This window comes from Culex pipiens, chromosome 1, assembly GCF_016801865.2.
Source record: "Culex pipiens pallens isolate TS chromosome 1, TS_CPP_V2, whole genome shotgun sequence".
Classification (NCBI taxonomy): Eukaryota; Metazoa; Arthropoda; class Insecta; order Diptera; family Culicidae; genus Culex; species Culex pipiens.
In genome coordinates, this window is record NC_068937.1 from 112,663,805 (window position 1) to 112,682,772 (window position 18,968).

The following is an 18,968-nucleotide window of genomic DNA, read 5'->3' on the forward strand; positions in this document are numbered from 1 at the left end:
TATGATTACATATCATTTTGTTTGTTTTGAAAAATTATTCTATTTATTAGGATTTTCCATAAAAAAAAGATTTGAAAAAGTTACTTTTTGTTTCGTCGTCCCTGTTTGTCGCGGGTGATCCCGAGCAGGGGTAAATAACACGGGAATACCAAATTTTGGTATTACTTGGGCAAATAACAGCGACCAAAATGTGCCCTTGGTTGCCCAGTAATAGATGGTAAAATACCATGAAATCATACCAAAGTCTTGTATGTAGAAGGGCACAACAATACCAAACCATGTTATTCCAAGGGTAAAATAATATCTCAAAATAAAACCTGGCATGTGCTTGAAGTTCTTGAAGCTTCTGAAAAATAACAAGATTGAAAAATAAGTGTTATTAAAATGAAACTGGATTGAAATTCACCAAAATTCAATAATCTTTCGATTGACTCGTTTTTCAAAGTATTTGGTTAGAAATTTCAACAATTTAAAAAAAATCGTAATGGGTATATCAAAAAATGTTAAAACAAGCTTTAACATTTTTTTTCAAAAAAAAATTTATTATCTTGTCCAAATTGGTAAAAAAAATCCCATAGTTTCAGAGAAAATTGATGAAACCTTTCAATACCAAAATAATACCAAAACATGCCATCCTGACTTAGAAAATTTTCCACAATTTCAAGTCATTTCTGTAGGGGGTATATCAAATATGTTTGAAATCAAGTTTGAAATTTCCGGTTTTCAATGAAAGCATTCGCTTTGAGACATCATTTTAGCGCAAAATTAATTATTTTGTCAAAATTGGTCAAAATTTTTCCATAGTTTCAAAGGAATTTGATAAAACACTTTTATACCAAAATAATACCAAAATGTGCCATCCTGACTTAGAAAATTTTCCACAATTTCAAGTCATTTCTGTAGGGGGTATATCAAAAATGTTTAAAATCAAGTTTGAAATTTCCGGTTTTAAATTAAAGCATTCGCTTTGAGACATCATTTTAGCGCAAAATTAATTATTTTGTCAAAATTGGACAAAATTTTCCCATAGTTTCAGAGGAATTTGATAAAATACAGTAATACCAAAAGAATACCAAAATGTGGTGTTCGACCATTGACAAATTCTGCAATTTTGCAATATCAAAACAATACCTTAAATTGGTATGATACCACATTTTGCTCTTGCATAATCCTCAAGACAAATTTTAAAGGGTCCAGGAATACCAAAATTTGGTATTGATACCAGAGAAAGGTATTATTGCGCATTTCCCTTGTTATTTACCCATGCTCGGGATGATGAACGACCATGATCGACACAACCAACTTTTTTTCGTAAAATCGCGATAACTCGTGATGATTACAAGCAAACCTCTTATCTTTATACAACATTTTTTGTAATTGTATGCTCTACAACTTCGTAGAACATTGTTACACTCTAAAAAAAACACGAAATTTGAAAACTAAAAAATATGTTCTAAATAAAAAAGTGATCTAAACGTAAAAAAACGAAACTATTGGCACTACGCCCCCCGGGGCATGGCCTTCCTCTAACGTGGGATTTCTGCTCCAGCGCCTCTGACGAGACAGGAGAAACCGGGACCGACGTTTTACTTCACCATCCGATAGAAGCTCAGTGGATAAGGCGGGAAGCGAACCTGCGTCTCATAGCATCATCGGGATCGGCAGCCGAAGCCGCTACCCCTGCGCCACGAGACGCCACGAGATCTAAACGTATAGTTCCCATTAAAAATGACAGGTTCCAAAAATTGTTACAGACGCCATAAAGTCGGGGTCCAATCTAACATAAAAGTCCCTTTGACCTTTTTTGGCTGCAAATTATTGGAAAAAATGTATTTTTTTGAATGTTCAAAAATTAAAGGGGTCGTACCCAGGCAAATCGAAGAGGGGTCGGGGCAACTTTTTCCGATTTTGTGTGAGATGATGGTAGAGAATTACCAATATATTTGTTGTTAATTGTAATTTTGCTAAAACAAAAAAAAAACATTATATCACGGTGTCTTTTCATTACAGCTTTCATTTCACAAACCTTAAAGACAGCATCAAAAACTTACTTTACCATTAACTAAGGATGGATAAATATTCACAGTTTGCGTTTGTACAACCTTATCCTGCACCAAATACTTTCTAGTTAATCCTAAATCTCTACCTTCTACAACTTACGGACTAAAAGCACCCTCTTTGTCAAGCTCTTTCTCGAGCCTTCCTCCTGCAAGCACCCTCAAACCGCCGAGGACTCAAGCTTTACTTAGTCGTACTGCGGGTGTCAAGAGTACTCCTGGCTGTGGCTGCTTGACGAGCCGTCCTTGGCCACGTGGCCGCTGCTGCCAAATTTCCCTCCAACCCCTACCCCACCCCCGCCACTGCTCACGTGCGAGTCCTGCGAGTGTGACGAGTGATGTGACGTGGCGTGCGAGTGGTAGAACTGATTGTTGTGATTGTGACTCCTCGGCAGGAAGTTCAGCGCCTGCAGTTCGCTGCCAATATCGGTGGCCGCCGTCGATTTAGGATCGATTCCACCGCCACCAACCGCAACGGCCACCGCACTCAAGTGGTCCAGCCCGGCCGCTTTGCCGTTGTTTTCCAGCACGTTGACCACGCTGACAGTGCGGTGGCACGGCCCGTGGCTGTTGGACAGGTGGTGGTTCCGCTGGGGTGCGGCCAACCGCATCCGGTACTCCTCAGTGCTGTGGAACTGTGGCCGCCACCGGACCGACAGCGAACGTTGACGGTCTGTTTGATGAGAGGGGGAGGGAATAATGTGAACATTAAATTAATTTTCATTTGTGCGTGTGTTATGTGGGTTTTGCCACCTAAGTGGGACTCTACATGTCGTTCAACAAAAAATGACAAACTGAATACTAATCATAAATGGGAAATAGGACCACCACGCCAGTTGATTAAAGATCCGAAACCGGAACTATCCCAAGGAGGTGGAAATAACTGGAAAAGTTCAAATTTACAAGTTGGTATTAATACACCCAGATTAGAGCTGTTATAATAACACAAAATAATAACAGAGATTCGTTCGAAAAATAGCTCATTCTGATATCAAACATTATTACAAGAATATTCGAAAATAAAGAAAAGAAATAAACTCGATAACTCAGTTTGGTATTGGTGAGATATGTTTTTTTTGCGCTAGTAGATAACTGATTTTGTTATTGATTTCTTAGTATTAACCTGGGTGCTGAAGAGTGGTTCGAAAAACGGCCTCAATTTTTAACTGAGAAATTGGAACCAATTTACTGTGCGCCAAATATAGAAAATATGGAGTCGATGCTGTTATATCCATCCAGGAGAAGTCTTTATTGTTTGATTCCGTTTGAAAACTTACTGGTTTAGTGAAAATCTTTTCTGTTTACTGGATCATCTTTGCTAGAATTAGCGTTTTTTTTTTTCGCTGGATTAGGAAGAGCTGCAGTAGTGAGCAGTTAGTGAAAATCTTTTCTGTTTACTGGATCATCTTTGCTAGAATCAGCGTTTTTTTTTTCGCTGGATTAGGAAGAGCTGCAGTATGCTGGATAAAATCAGTAAACATTGGCTGGTGGTTTTCAAATATTGTTCAACATTTGAAAAAAAATAATTTTACGTTTTACATGCATCAGAAATCAGGCAAAATATCAACCTTTAGATATTTACCTCATTAAAAAAAAATTCTGTACAAAGACCACATTCCATTGCAAAAATAATGTCCTTAACAAAATTTCACAATAATTTTCAATAGTTCTGGCCATATTTTGCAAAATACAAAAAAAAAAGATAACAAACTGGGTTATGGGCACTTAGAAAATTTTAGAACAAGTACATTAATAATTAAAAAAATCAACGTTCAAATTTTTCACTATCTTTCATGTCCAATTTATTCTTTGTACAATCGTTCCTCCCCGAGCAGACGAAAATAACTTGGGAAGGTCAGTTTTTGATATTGTCAGAAGATCGAAATATGTTATTCGGATGATCGGATTAGTTGTTAAAATAACAAAAATCAATAACAAAGATTTGTTCGAAGAATAACTTATACTGTTATTATGTTGTTATTGCAATAACAAACCAATAACACAGAAGGAATCATGAAGGAATAACATGATGTGTTATTTTGTGTGGAGAAGTGGAGCAGCACAATAACAAAAAATGTTATTGAACTGGTATGTCTCCATAACAAAAAAAGTTATTGTTTTGGTTTATTTGTAATTTGCAAATAAACCTGCAGTTGCCATAACTCCTCTGTACTAGTCAGGGCTGCAGAGTCGGGTTCCTTCAAGCGACATTGAATCCATACTTTGAAGACAACTCTGACTCTGCATGCAGGATATGACGTCAACGACGACTTCAGCTCTCCAAAAATACCCGACTTCACAGATTCCGACTCCAAGTAAAAGTTGCTGAAAATTTGCTGAATCCGATGCAGTCTCCGAGGTCTCACTCCAGCTCGAACTTCAACGTCAGCTCCGACTTCCTGGCTCTGTGAAAATAATAACAGTTTTTGCTATCACACTTCAAAAATACTCAATAAATAAATCAATTCCGTTAGGGAATATAACAAAATTAAAAAAAATAACTCTCAAAAGTTAATTTTATCGGATTAATTTTAGCTTGAAACCTCATTTCATGGCGAAATAAACAGGAAGGTGCTGTGTCCTATCCCTCGTCTAGACCAGACCATGATAAAACTGACAGACCAAATCTGTCAGACCAAGACTGTCAGACCAAAGAGCAAAAAGTAAACAATCTTGGTCTTCGACGTAGGTGCACACAAATCAAGAAAAGAAAATTTGAAAAAAAAATCAATTTCCAGTTCAATGACTGGGTTCGGACTGCAAAATTGAATGTACGTCAGAAAATGATTAAACAGTGCGGCGTCCTGTACACCGACAATTAAATAAGCAGTAAAAAGCCTTATTCTTCCATTTTAATTTTTGATCGCGTTTTCGGTTTACACCTGAAAAATCTTGAAATTATTTATACGAATTTGTGATTCCACTCTTTCCATCATTCCCTTGGACATAAATGACCCCGATGAAATTGGTCAAAATTATTTCATAGTTCTAGCCAATTTTAGTAAAATCCCTAAGGGGGTATATCAAATAATTTAAAAAATCAGCTTTCAAAATTTCAACTTTTTAGAATAATTTTACCTTAAGGACCCCATTTCATGACCAAAATAATGACTCCGATGAAATTGGTCAAAATTATCCCATAGTTCTAACCATTTTAAACAAAGTCCTTTAGGGGGTATATCAAATAATAAAAAAAAACAATTTTCAAAATTTCAACTTTTTGGAATAATTTTAGCTTAAGGACCCCATTTCATGGCCAAAATAATGACCCCGACGAAATTGGTCAAAATTATCCCATAGTTCTAACCAATTTTAGCAAAGTCCCTTAGGGGGTAGCGTGGTTCACGGATATATGAAAAAGACAAAAGTGTTCAATTTCGTTTGCATCAACCGGAATTTCAAAGTTCTATGACCCCAGAAGCTAGCCTGAAAATATGAGCTCATTTGGTTATGGTTTAGTTGCTCCAGTTTTGATATGAAGTTAGAATGGAATTTCAATAAATTTAATTGATTTATTTTTCACTTTTTAACTCTTCTTCTAGAAAGTTTTCCTCAACCCGATAAAACTTTATCATGTAAGAGTTTTCTTATAGGTTTTGATTCGGGGAACAACTTTGTAGAACATCGCAAAGCGCTAGGAAATGATCCCGAAAAGATACAGATTAATTTTTTTAGCATATTTTGAAATTTTGCCGAAAAAAGTAAACTCTAAAAAACATCCTGTATCTTTCCAGGATCAATTCTTAGCACTTTGCGATGTTCTACAAAGTTGTTCCCCGGATCAAAACCTATAAGAAACCTATGAATAGGAAAATTTGATAGGGTTTTGGGAAATTTTCTATAAGAACATGTAAAAAGTTACAATTCTCCATATAAAATTGAATCAAGTTCCATACTAACTTCAGATCAAAACTGGAGCAACTAAACCTTACCAAATGAGCTCAAATTTTCAGGCTAGCTTCTGGGGTCATAGAACATTGAAATTCCGGTTGATGCAAACGAAATGGAACACTTTTGTCTTTTTCATATATCCATGAACCACGCTATTAGGGGGTATATCAAATAATTTAAAAAATCAACTTCCAAAATTTCAACTTTCTAGAATAATTTTAGCTTAAGGACCCCATTTCATGGCCAAAATAATGACCCCGACGAAATTAGACAAAATTATCTCAAAGATGTAAACATATTAAACAAAAGAAAAATTAATAACAGATTGTGTTATGGACACTTAGAACCTTTTCCATTTGTGCGATTTATGGTAATTTTATTTCTAATTCAGTATACCGAACGAATAACAAATTTTGTTTTAGGAGAGTTTTTGAAATGTATAACAATTCCTCTTATTAGCGTGTTATTAAACATTTTCAATATAATATCACTTCAATAACAAATTTTGTTATGTTATCAGAAACTGTTATAATTTTTTTTTCTTGAAGTTGAACTTCAGGATAAAATTATTACACTTTTTGTTATTTTAACAGGATTTGTTATTGAAATATTATTAATTTTGTTATTACCGTCTGCCCGGAAGGGGGTATATCTAATAATTAAAAAAATCAACTTTCAAAATTTCTGTTTTTTAGAATAATTTTAGCTTAAGGACCCCATTTCATGGCCAAAATAATGACCTAGACGAAATTAGACAAAATTATCCCAAAGATCTAAACATATTTAACAACAGAAAAAATTATAACAGATTGTGTTATGGACACTTAGAAACTTTTCCATTTGTGCGATTTATGGTAATTTTATTTCTAAGTCAGTGTACCGAACGAACAACAAATTTTGTTATTAGGAGAGTTTTTGAAATGTATAACATTTCCTCTTATTTGCGTGTTATTAAACATTTTCAATATAATATCACTTCAATAACAAATTTTGTTATGTTATCAGAAACTGTTATTATTTTTTCTTCTTGAAGTTGAACTTGAGGATAAAATAATAAAACTTTTTGTTATTTTAACAGGATTTGTTATTGAAATATTATTAATTTTGTTATTACCGTCTGCCCGGGGAGTTATAATTACAAATGTTTACGGTAGTCTATCTTGTACGTGCGTCAAACGCATCCTGACCTAAAATCCCTTTGGCCAATTGTCACACTTACATCAATTTTCAGGGAGTGACAAGATAGCACGATAAGATTGAAACTACTTCCATATGTAAAGAGACAAAAATGCACGGAGTTTTTTCGGTTTTTGGTGAATATCTCAGGATTGAAATCGAATTTTGGGGATCTGTGAAGGTCAAAAGGTGAGGCATTGTGAGCTGCACAAAATGGCGTTCTTAACTCAATTTGGCCCAAAATGCAAGTACGACAAGTTAGCACGATGGCGACGATTTATCAAAAAATGTTATTCCCACGTTTTTTCCGTCTGCTCGGGCAGTTGGTAATGAACAAGATTCGGCTTATTGCGTACAGATACGAATACGGACCGTCGCTGCTACACACTAAATGAAGCATCTCATAACAAATCGAATCGGGTTCACCGAAAGTTATTGATGGCTCCCGTGTGGGCAGATGGTTGGGGTGCAATCAACTAAGACACCATTATTTATCTCATCGATGGAATTGATTGGACTTTTTCGGGGTTCGGTTGGTACTCTAACTGAGATAAAGTTTTGTGATGATGATTCATGGGGGAAAAATGTAAGGGAAGCAATTTTCGACGCACACATTTTAATTACCCTGGAAATGTTCTATTTTACATGAATATCATTCCCAAAGTCGGCACTATTTTATGGGACAATTCCGGGCGAAAATGTTTCCCGTTTAGGGCAAGATAATAAAACACCACACGCCAGCAAAAGCTATTCAGTGTGTGGTGAATATATTCGACCCCAAATAGAGTATTTTACGACGTCTGTTTCCGATTGTTATGCCCTAAATCTTAGGGGAGGCCCGGTCGATTCAGTATACCCTTTTTTTGTCCGATAGATATCTATCGCTCCCGGGAGGCAGAAATTGAGTGGGAAACCCAATTCGACTATTCGGGGAAAAGTTGGTAATTATTGACAGGAAATTCAGCCTGCCGATGACTTTTTTATTTTTTTTATTTTAATTCAATTTTAATCTCTGTTTTCAGTAAGAGAATATTCGTGACACTAACATGGAACAAATTACGTCACTGGTCATCCAACAATTTACAAACAACCCTACTCAAAGCTTCTCAGTTATGCTCCGGACACATATGTGGGATGGGAGCCCCCAAGTAAAGCCTTTTATAAAGTGCTAACCAACCGTCAACGGCGGAGTAAACACTTGGGCTAAATTTACGAAATCCGGCCGAGTTCAAAGGGATCTTTTATTCATTTCCGCACACACAAGTGTCTAATCTTCCCGGAAAGCTCGGCAGGGTCGTCGTGGGCTGCCTTCATTTTCAAGTAGGGTTCACTGCTGGGAGCAGGCTAGAACATACGCGCAACGCACAGTACCGACGGGAAAGGTGTTGAAACCCGGCGGGACCACCAGCCGGCCATTAATTAGAAAGCTGACCCCCTCGTCATGAAGTCAAAACGGGCCGGTTTTTCGGGAAGGATGAAATCCCCATGAGGGCAAGGGGGACGTTTACACGCAGCTCTATTGGACTATGAATAAGGAATATATTTTGAGGTTCGTGTTTGCGGATGAATTTCAATGTCCGTGTCTTTATCTGAGTTGCTTTGAACTTTCTGATTGAATTTGGTAGACATAACTCGTTAAATAGTGTGTACGTAAAAATTGCCTATTTATGCCTTTTAGTATTCATAACGATTCAAAAACATTTGTTTCCATCCACTTTAAATGTGGTAACTAAAGTCAATAACAGAGTATTATACTATTTACAATTTAGAAACGAGTACCAGAAATTTCTCATCTAATTGGAATGAAGCACACCATTCATAGGGAACATTATCTTCCGTCCTGAACAATCGAAACATAACAAAACGACGTACGCAACGCAACCATAGGAAAATTTAAACTGCATTTTGAGTGCGTCGTTTACGTTGCTCAGTATAAATACCTCAGTACGACGCTCTTGCTCTGGCAAATAAAACGAAAAAGCCTGGTGATTATTCAAACGAAACCATGGCTTTTGTCTAGTAACAGAATTCATGCCAACGAATGATCTGGTTACATCGCCGAGCAGTAATTAGTGTATGATTCTGTTTGTCATAGCAGCTTATGTAAAGAGAATACTTAATCTCCGTATCAGCAATTAAGCTTAATTTATCAACACAGGTTTGTAAAGTATGCCACATTTAGTCGGTTACGATCAAGCCATCAATCATTTTCAAATGCCTGAAGGAATTTTTGATTTGACGACACCTCTTCGATTTGCGTGAAACTTTGTTACCCCTTTTGTCCGTCCATTTTTTAATATCTCGTGATGAAGGGGCAGTACGACCCTTTCCATTTTTGGACATGCGAAAAAGACATGTTTTTCAATAATTTGCATCCTGAAAAGGTGATGAATAAACTTGTATGTAAAATTGGACATACGATTTGATGACGTACTCTAAATTCCGAAAAAAAACGTATTTTTTATCGAAAAATAATAAAACAGAGTTTTTAAAACGCAGAGAGCAGACAATTTCGATTTTTTTTTAAATATAAACGTAAGGGGTTTGCTTGTAATCATCATGAATTATCGTGATTTTACGATTTTGACATAGGACTATGTCTCTACTTACTATATTGGGGGGCCAGTTCAGAAATTCGATCCAAACCGTCACAAGCGTGCGAAAAAAATTTACATATTTCAAACGCTTATATCTTTTCCCCCAATCGATTAATCAAGAAGATTCAATCACCAGTCGAAAGAGGAAGACTTAAGCTATCGTTTTATTACATAATAATTTTGACTAAACATAGTTAAAGCGCTTAAAACATGCTATCAAAATGAGCCATTTTTCAGTTCAAATCGGGCAGATGACCAATCAGAGCGCCCCTTTTGTGCTGTTCTCCGGCTCTGCCGCTATTTAAGAAGAAAATTTCGCAAAAGCAAGTCACACTGGAACGAGCTCTCAAACGGGGTACATCAGGCCGGCGCGGAGCAGCAGCAGCAGCAGCAGCCAATAGAAGAAGAGGACCAGCAACCAGAAGAAGAACCACCAACAGAAGAAGGAGGAAATTTCATACGAAGCCGTACCAAGCGGACCGGTGGAAGTCGCCATGATGTGGCGGTTCTCATGAAAAATGGCCATCTTGACAGTGGTGGCCAAATCCTGGAGTGGCCGGTGCCCTCACAGAAGGTTCCCCCGGGGCCCGGGGTGACACTTACAGAACCATACGAGTTGTGGCAATATGGGTATCAAAATTCGAGGATTTTGATACTGAATATGAAAATGGCCATTTCGACAGTGGTGGCCAAAAACTGGAGTGGCCGGTGCCCTCGAAGCAGGTTCCCCCGGGGCCTGGGGGAACTTTTAAGGGACCATCCATAAACCACGTGGACACTTCAGGGGGGGGGGGGCGGTAGCGATTGTCCACGCTCCATACAAAAAAGATTTTTTTTTGTATGGGCAATTGTCCACGAAGGGGGGGGGGGGGGTTGAAATTCCCAAAAAAGTGTCCACGTGGTTTATGGATAGTCCCTTAAAGAACCTTACGAGTTGTGGCAATATGGGTATCAAAATGCATGGTTTTTGAAAATGGCAATTTCGACAGTAGTGGCCACAACCTGAAGTGGCCAGTGATCTCAAAGTAAGTTCCCCCGGAGCCCGAAGGGTTCTACAGAACCATACGAGTTTTGGCAATATGGGTATCAAAATTCATGGTTCTTGATACTGAACATGAAAATGGCCATTTGGACAGTAGTGGCCACAACCTGGAGTGGCCGGTGATCTCAAAGCAGGTTCCCCCGGGGCCCGGAGGGCCTTCTACAGAACCATATGAGTTTTGGCAATATGGGTATCAAAATTCATGGTGTTTGATACTGAACATGGAAATGGCCATTTCGACGGTGGTGGCCAAAACCTGGAGTGGCCAGTGCCCTCGAAGCAGGTTCCCCGGGGCCCGGGGGGACCTTGAGTAGCCGGCGCCCTCATGGAAGGTTCACCTTGGGGTACATTTATGACAATTTTGCCGAAAAATCTATGAAACAAAATAAAATAATCTTATTCTAAATTTCACTAGCAATCTAAAAACATCAACAATCTCATTAAAATTGTTTGGTCCTATGTCTTTCGGTTATGTCTCTGACATACCATCTTGAACTTTTTTTTTTTTTTTGAAAAGTTGGTTGTGTCCTGGGTGATGAATAGAGAAAATGCGTAACGTGATTTTCGAATCATCCCACTTTGTTTACATCTACAAAATAGGAGACTGTTCAAGCACAAGCATGACTTTTTTCATACTGTTTTATAATCAGTAGTATGTGTTTTATTTTTTCTACTTTTTGACATTTATTGCTGGAAGAGATTTTTTTTAACGGGTGACGAAAAACTGCGCGAGAGTTTCATTCTGCGATGTCGCAGATAAATTCTCTGGCTGATTCCTGGAGCTCTTCCTGGTCCAGGGAAAAATATCGCTTATTCTAGCGAAGCTGATCCAACAAACAGAGAATATTTTTTACTTAACCAGGTATTCAAACGGAATCAAATAATAAAGACAGCTTCTGGATGGATCAACCGCATCGACTCCATAAACAACTTCCAATTATAATTTTAAAAAATTACGATCTCGCCTTCAACTTTCAACCATCAACTTGGTTCCACTTTGACAGTTCCAAATTGAGGCCGTTTTGCGAACCACTATTCAGCACCCAGGTTGTGTCGATCATGACAGTTTATCGTTACCCGCGACAGACACGAATGACGAAACAAAGAAAAACGCAAAAGTTTTTGCAATTCCGTCGTGAAACTACTTACTTTTCCTGTCATTCTTGAACGACGAAATAGCCTACTTTTCTGTACCAAAAATAACAGAATCGAACAGCAACACTTTTTAAAATAAATGCTGAAAAGTTCTACTTTTCAGCACTCAAATGGGTGCTGAAAAGTTGAACTTTTCAGCACTTGTTTTGAAAAGTAACACTTTTCAACATTTTTTTGATTTAAACGATTTATTGACAAAAAAAATGAAAATTTGGCATAAAATTTCACTCAGTGCGTGTTTTTTGGGATTGCAAAAAATGTTGTATGGAACTCGTTCCAAAACTTGGTTTTTTCAGCACTCTTTGTATTTATCCAATTCGGTGAACCTCGTTGGAAAAATGTACGACTCGAGCTGAAAAAATCCTCTTTTTGCAACTTGTTGCATAAACTACTATTTCAAAACTTTTGTTTTGTAAAATCACGATAACTCTGGATGTAGAAAACCCCTTTTGTTTACATATCAACATTTTTGTCATTGTCTGCTCTTCATCTTTCTAGAACATTGTTACACATTAAAAAATAACCCTGCAAAGTTAGCAAAAACACGAAATTTTAAAATGATAGATTTTATTCTAGATGAAAAATGGCCCTTCTGAGTTAATAAAGATTCAAAAAGTACATAACAATTGCCATAAAATGACATGTTCAAAAAAATTACAGGTAAGTAACAACAAACTGCAGATTTTTTAAAACTTTTTTGTGTTTTTTTTTTCGATGAAGTATAGGTTTTTCGGAATTTTGAATAAGCCATCAAATCAGGCGTCCAATTTTACGTTAAACTCCCTTTGACACAAAATTTTTACCTAATCATCTTTTCAGACTGCAAATTATTGAAAATATGTCTTTTTTCGCATGTTCACAAATTTAATTTTTAAACCAAGACTAACATTTTAAAAGGGCGTAATGTTGAATGTTTGGCCCTTTTGAATTATAAATCTTGGTTTAAAAAAAATGGAATTTTTTTTCGAAAATATCAGAAAATTTCACGAATTTTTCATATTTTGACATTGAAAATTGGACCTATAGTTGCTGAGATATCGACATTAGAAAATGGTGTGTTGTTTGGGCGGGACTTAGAAAACATCAATTTTCCTGATTTTAAACCTTTGCATGGCAATATCTCAGCAACTAAGGGTCTTATCAACAAAGTTCAAAAGTGCAAAATATAGAGAATGTTCTCAGCTCTTCAAAAATATTTTTTTCCAAAGTGGGCAAACATGCGCACTAATTAAAAAAAAAAAACTTCGACTATTTTCAAAAAAAGTCACCTAAAAATGGATTTAACTTGAAAACGGTGCACTTTATCAAAATTTTACTAAAGTACTTTTTGATTGCAAATTTGATTTAACATCGAAAAATGAAGTAGAAAAATTTTTACAACCAATTTTTTGATTTTTTGAAAAAATCAGTATTGATTCAAAAATTCATAACTCGCTCAAAGATTTTTTGCACAACCTGGAAATTTCTGAAAAGTTGGCATTTGATGTCCTCTAAAACATATCAAAAAATAAAAATAGCGTTTTTTTGCAAATCAAGTTTTAATGTCAAAAAGGTAAATAAAAAATTACATTTTTTTTTACCGTGTATCATTTTTTCAGCATAGTCCTTATCCATACCTATAACTTTACCGAAGACACCAAATCGATCAAAAAATCCTTCAAAAGATACAAATTTTTGAATTTTTATACATAATTTTTGTATGGACAGCTGCCAAATTTGTATGGAAAATTATATGGACAAAATAATGATGCAAAATTTCTTCTTTGGGCATATCGAAGGCACCAAAAAAGTTTCAGTCAGATTAATAAATACAATTAAAATCGAATGACCGAAATCTGAGAGAACTGCTCAACTGCTCAGCTGCGTAGTATAAAATTGTTGGAAAATGTCATTGATACAACTTTCGCGTCTGCAATAACCTCGATATTTAATTTTTCATTAAGACCAAAAACAATCATGTTATGTATAATGTCGTGTTTTTGGAAATTGCGTCGTTGTAGAGCAGACAAATACAATTTTTGAAAAAGTTATTTTCAACACCAAAATTGTTCAGTTAAAAGCTGTATTAAACTTGCTGCTCATTCAAAAGTCCATCCTTTCTAGAACACCAAACAGAGAACTTGAACAATTATCAGTATTTACCATGGCATTGTGTACTGCTTCCGATCTGTTCAGGCGTCAAATTTGATGAAAGCCAAAAATCATTTCCACCTGCTGTGAATAAGTAATGAGTCAACAATGGCTGCTTAACACCACGGGATATTTTTGTTTGATCAGAATGGGGTTGTCACACAAGTGTATATCGTAGTCAGTGTCCTAATTGTTTACGTTTAAAGCTTTTTAAATGGTTATGGCATTATTGAAATCATGATTTCAATTTCGCCCAAAATTGCCCTAATATGAGATTCTCTTAGGAAATTTAATTTCCAAAGACCAGGATCAACTTGGATCGTTTTGCACCCTTCGGCAAAGTTGTAGGGAATTGAATTTCCTACAAGGATATCACACTTGGTCAATTTTGGGCGCGACACGCACCTACTGGCAGAAAAATACTGAAGCAATGTTTTTCTGCATACATTTTTGCGATTTTCACCATATGAACTTCAACGATAAAAAGCGACCCTTAAACCTTAACCAATTTAGCTCAAAATTAGCACATATACTATTTTTGCCTAAGAATTTGATTACAGCTTCGATTGATTTTGGCTGCAATACCATGCGTCCGCATCAAAATTTATGAGTCTTTTTGAATTTATGGAGACGCACGGTGTTCCACGAACAGAGTTTCCCTATGACACCAATCGTTCACTAAAATCAATAGCTACGAATCTTTCTCAGAAGTATCAGAATTCTTCCAAAAGCCAAAAAAGTATGTTTTCGACGTCTAATTTCTGTGACGGAGCTGTGGTTTTCCCCAGATTGTCAGGCAAAAGTTTTTCCATCACGTATTTAGTATTCGTACCCAGCAAATGGAAGCCAACGACAGTGATCAGTTTTCCCAAAAGTTGGACGTCGACAAATAACAACCACCTCGTGAGAGCGTCCACTTCAGCGAAAGCCACGTAGAAAAACAGAAGAGCTTTTTTTATTGGATACTCACAGGACCGATACCGGCCAAGCTCGGAGTTGGAGTTTCTGTTCAGGAGCACTCCTGGGGGCATCCCGTCCTTCATGCGGGAGTTGAGGAACTGCAGACAGCAGAAGCAGATAATTTCCTGGAAGTACACCCGGAACCTGCAACCGGAAATAGATACGTGGAACCGCTGTTAGTGGGACTTTTGCACGTACTTTGGTGGTTTCAACTAGTTGTACTTGGCGTGTAGTTTCACGAGAATGCAATCTGACGTGGTTTTGGATTGGAAAAGTTTTCGAAATTAACACTACCAGCATACACTGACCTGCTGTTCATCCAGTAGTAGATGATTGGGTTGACCATCGCGTTCGACATGGCCAGCCAGTAGAAGCCCAGGTACAGCTGCTGCACGTAGCTGGACGACGTCATCTGGTTGTTGTGGTACGCGTACACGAAGAACAGGTGATAGGGCAGCCAGCAGATGGCGAAGATGGTCACCACGATGATGAACATGCGCACAACCTGGAGAAAGGGAGAAGGAATATATCAAAGAGTATTACACATAAATTATCTGATTTAAATCAAAATTCAAGAAGTCAGCAATTTTAAAGCTAAAGAATATCGAATTTCAATTTAAACTCAATGAAACCTGATTGATGTTTCACTGCTCTCACTTCATTATTCATTTTGTTACTCTTTGATGTTTAATTTTTTCAAGCATTTTAATTCCGTTCTTCTTTGTAGTTTAATTCAGAGCAAACCTTTAAAAATATATACATTTTGGAAGTAGAAACTCAGAGTTATGTTTGAGAGAAAAGTGATGTTAAGAGTACTTTTAGAACTGAGCAATTCTCTACGAAATCATTCTTTTTCTAGAATTTTAATTATTGTATTTTTTAATCCTACTGAAACTTTTATGGTGCTTTCAGTATGCCCAAAGAAGCCATTTTGCATCATTAGTTTGTCCATATCATATTCATTACAAATTTGGCAGCTGACCACCCGGGCAGACGGTAATAACAAAATTCATGCCATTTCAATAACAAATTCTGTTAAAATAACAAAAAGTGTTATGGAATCTTCCTGAAAAATCCATTTCTGCATAATGGTTTAATAACGGTTTATGTTATCATAACAAAATTTGTTATTGGTCTGGTATTGGTTGAAAGTCAAAACAACTTTGGAATAACATTTTTTGTTATGGAAGAATAACTCCAACTGTTATTGGGATGATCGGATTAGTTGTTAAAATAACAAAAATTAATAACAAAGATTTGTTTGAAGAATAACTAAAAATGTTATAAGTCTGTTATTACAATAACAATCCAATAACATAAAAACCATAACGACGAATAACAAATCTTGTTATAAATAACGTAAAATGTTATTGGCCTAGTATTTTCAAATATCAAAAAATTTTATTCCCAAGTTATTTCCGTCTGCTCGGGCATACAAAAATGATGTATGAAAATTAAAAAAATTTGTCTCTTTTGAAAAAAATGTTTGATCGATTTGGTGTCTTCGGCAAAGTTGTAGGTATTGATGAGAACTAAACTGAAAAAAATAATACACGGTAATTTTTTTTTGCTGATTTAGTATTTAACTTTTTGTCACTAAAACTTGATTTGCAAAATACACTTTTTTTTATTTTTTGATATGGGACATCAAATGCCAACTTTCAGAAATTTCCAGGTTGTTCAAAAAATCTTTGGCCGAGTTATGAATTTTTAATCAATACAGATTTTTTCAAAAAAAAAATATTGGTCGCAAAAATTTATGAAGTTTTCCAGTCTTTTCGAAAACAATATTTTCATTTTTTTCTAAATCAAGACTAACATTTCGAAAGGGCCAAAAATTCAATATTGGGCGTCATCCATAAAGTATGTCACGCTCTAGGGGGGGGGGAGGGGAAGGGGGACTGAACAAGTCCCAAGTAGCAATTCAAATGCTGTATATTTTTATATGGTTTTAGAACAGTTTTATTGAATGCAATAATGTTTTATACAAACTTTTATCAAAACCAACAGGTTTTCATCTAGCATAACCTTCAACATATTTTCAAGGTTTCTTCAAGACTTGATTAGGAATTTTTCTTAGAAGTTTTAATTCAGTTTTTTAGTTACACTTCGAGATTTCCTGAAGAATACATGGTGAAGCTTGAATATCTTGACGAAATCTGCAATAAACCTTTTTCGTCTTCATAAGGAATTTGGCCAACCTTGTTGGATTTGAACTGTCACTTCAACTTATTTAGTTGTAGACCGAGGAACACAGTGCAAGGAAACGAAGTGCAGTTACTAGTGATTTCTTAATGAAAAGTTTACAAAAGTGTGCTTAGAATAATAAAAAGAACAAATTGGTGGTTTTGATTGTGCTTATTTCAGAAATGGCGCCTGTGCAGAAATTAATAGTAATACTAATTTAATTGGCAGCGATACCTTGTTAGTTAGATAATTGTTTTCGCAATTTATAATTTCGTAACATGGCGTTACACACATTTTGTTTGTAGAGTGTTTTTTGCAGACTTTTTAATGAAAACCTTTAAGGCTTGATCAGTACAGTTTATAGAGCTAGTGTTTTTCAAAAAGAAATTGATAAAACTTTGTATTCTGCAAGTTATCTTGTACAAAACCATCCGGATTTTGTATCGTGTATTGCTACGCACTGTCATTAGCAATTTGCTGGTGCTGTTTGAGCGAGTTAAGCTGAGTTTTTTTAAATTTCACTTACGATTTTTGTTTTGCACGTCTAAAATGTAAAATTATTTGTGCAGTGTATGTTGTACAGTTGGGGTCAAAGGTATAATCAACTACAAGATGGAAAGGTGAAAATATGCATTTCTTCAGGACAGTGCAGCGCGCTTATCAACCTGTGATGGTAATAGTGTTTACAATGAATTGAGTATAAAGTGGCTTGGTTAGTGTATATTATGTAATAAAATTACCATTAGAACGAACAAACGCTGTTGTTTTTTTATTGAATTGTGGTGAAATTTTGGCGATTTCTCTAGTCGGATCTTCTTGCAGTAATCAATGACAGGCATGCGCTACGGTCTCAGCTTAGGCGATTTAAACTCCAATAAAACCATCAAAAAGCTACAATATCCTGACTGAAACCGTAATAAATCTTTGTTAAAACAAGTTATTCCTAGTCAGTCAGCAAGACCATTTAAAGAAGAAATGAATTTAAAACAGTCTCAAGCAAGAATAATTACAATTAATAAATTTCGCCATATTGCCTAGACAGAAATGTTACTGAAAAACGTAGCCATGTTGAATTCTTGAGCAATGACAGTGCTCAAATTAATTTTGTAGGTAAAATTACAAACTTTTTCTGATAATTTGAGAAGGCGCATATCATTTTTTCGAACTATCTCAAAAAAATGTTCAATGTGTTTTTTGGCATTACCGTTACAGTGCATTACATGAGAGATTTGTGAATTGTTGTCGACCAAAAGTATTTTCTGATTCCATCTAGAAGAAGAATCATTGCCTTCAAAAAACAATTATGCATGCTATTCAGTCTGCGATACAGGCTTTAGGTTTCCTTGGCCGATTTTAGCGTGACGTACTTTATGGATGAAGCCTTACGTCCTTTTAAAACGTTAGTCTTAGTTTAAAAATTTTGATTTTTTTTTGAAAAGATCGAAAAAATTCACAATGGTTTCATATTTTAACATTGTCAATCAGACCATTAGTTGCTGTGATATCGACATTTGAAAATTGTGGTTTGTTTAGGTGAGACTTAGAAAACATAAATTTTCCTGTTTTTAAACACTTGCATGGAAATATCTCAGCAACGTATCAACAAAGTTCAACAAAGCAAAATATAGAGAAAAAAATAAAAAAGTATAAAAATTGAAATTACAAGTCATGGTCTCAAAATTTGAATAAAAAAAAAGTGTTTAAAATTCATTTTACACCTGCCAGTTGTTTTGCAATCAGTAGTTTTCAAAATATGAAAATATTGAAGAGATT

General features: G+C 35.8%; 2 protein-coding genes across 3 annotated transcripts in view; one reads left to right on the top strand and one right to left on the bottom strand.

The window, feature by feature from the left end:
• The window catches only part of LOC120432526 (synaptic vesicle glycoprotein 2B-like), a 96,814-nt gene that overhangs the window by 30,739 nt on the left and 47,107 nt on the right, over positions 1-18,968 (top strand). The gene's annotated exons all lie outside the window — the stretch shown is intronic.
• Positions 1,194-18,968, bottom strand: part of LOC120432493 (tachykinin-like peptides receptor 86C) — a 173,948-nt gene continuing 156,173 nt past the window's right edge. Inside the window, exons 8-10 of the mRNA XM_039597707.2 lie at positions 15,317-15,513; positions 15,019-15,152; positions 1,194-2,730 (exon numbers count right to left, since the gene is read on the bottom strand). Of these exons, the coding sequence (XP_039453641.1) occupies positions 2,264-2,730; positions 15,019-15,152; positions 15,317-15,513 (798 nt within the window). The 3' untranslated portion in view covers positions 1,194-2,263. The remainder of the gene's footprint in view (positions 2,731-15,018; positions 15,153-15,316; positions 15,514-18,968) is intronic.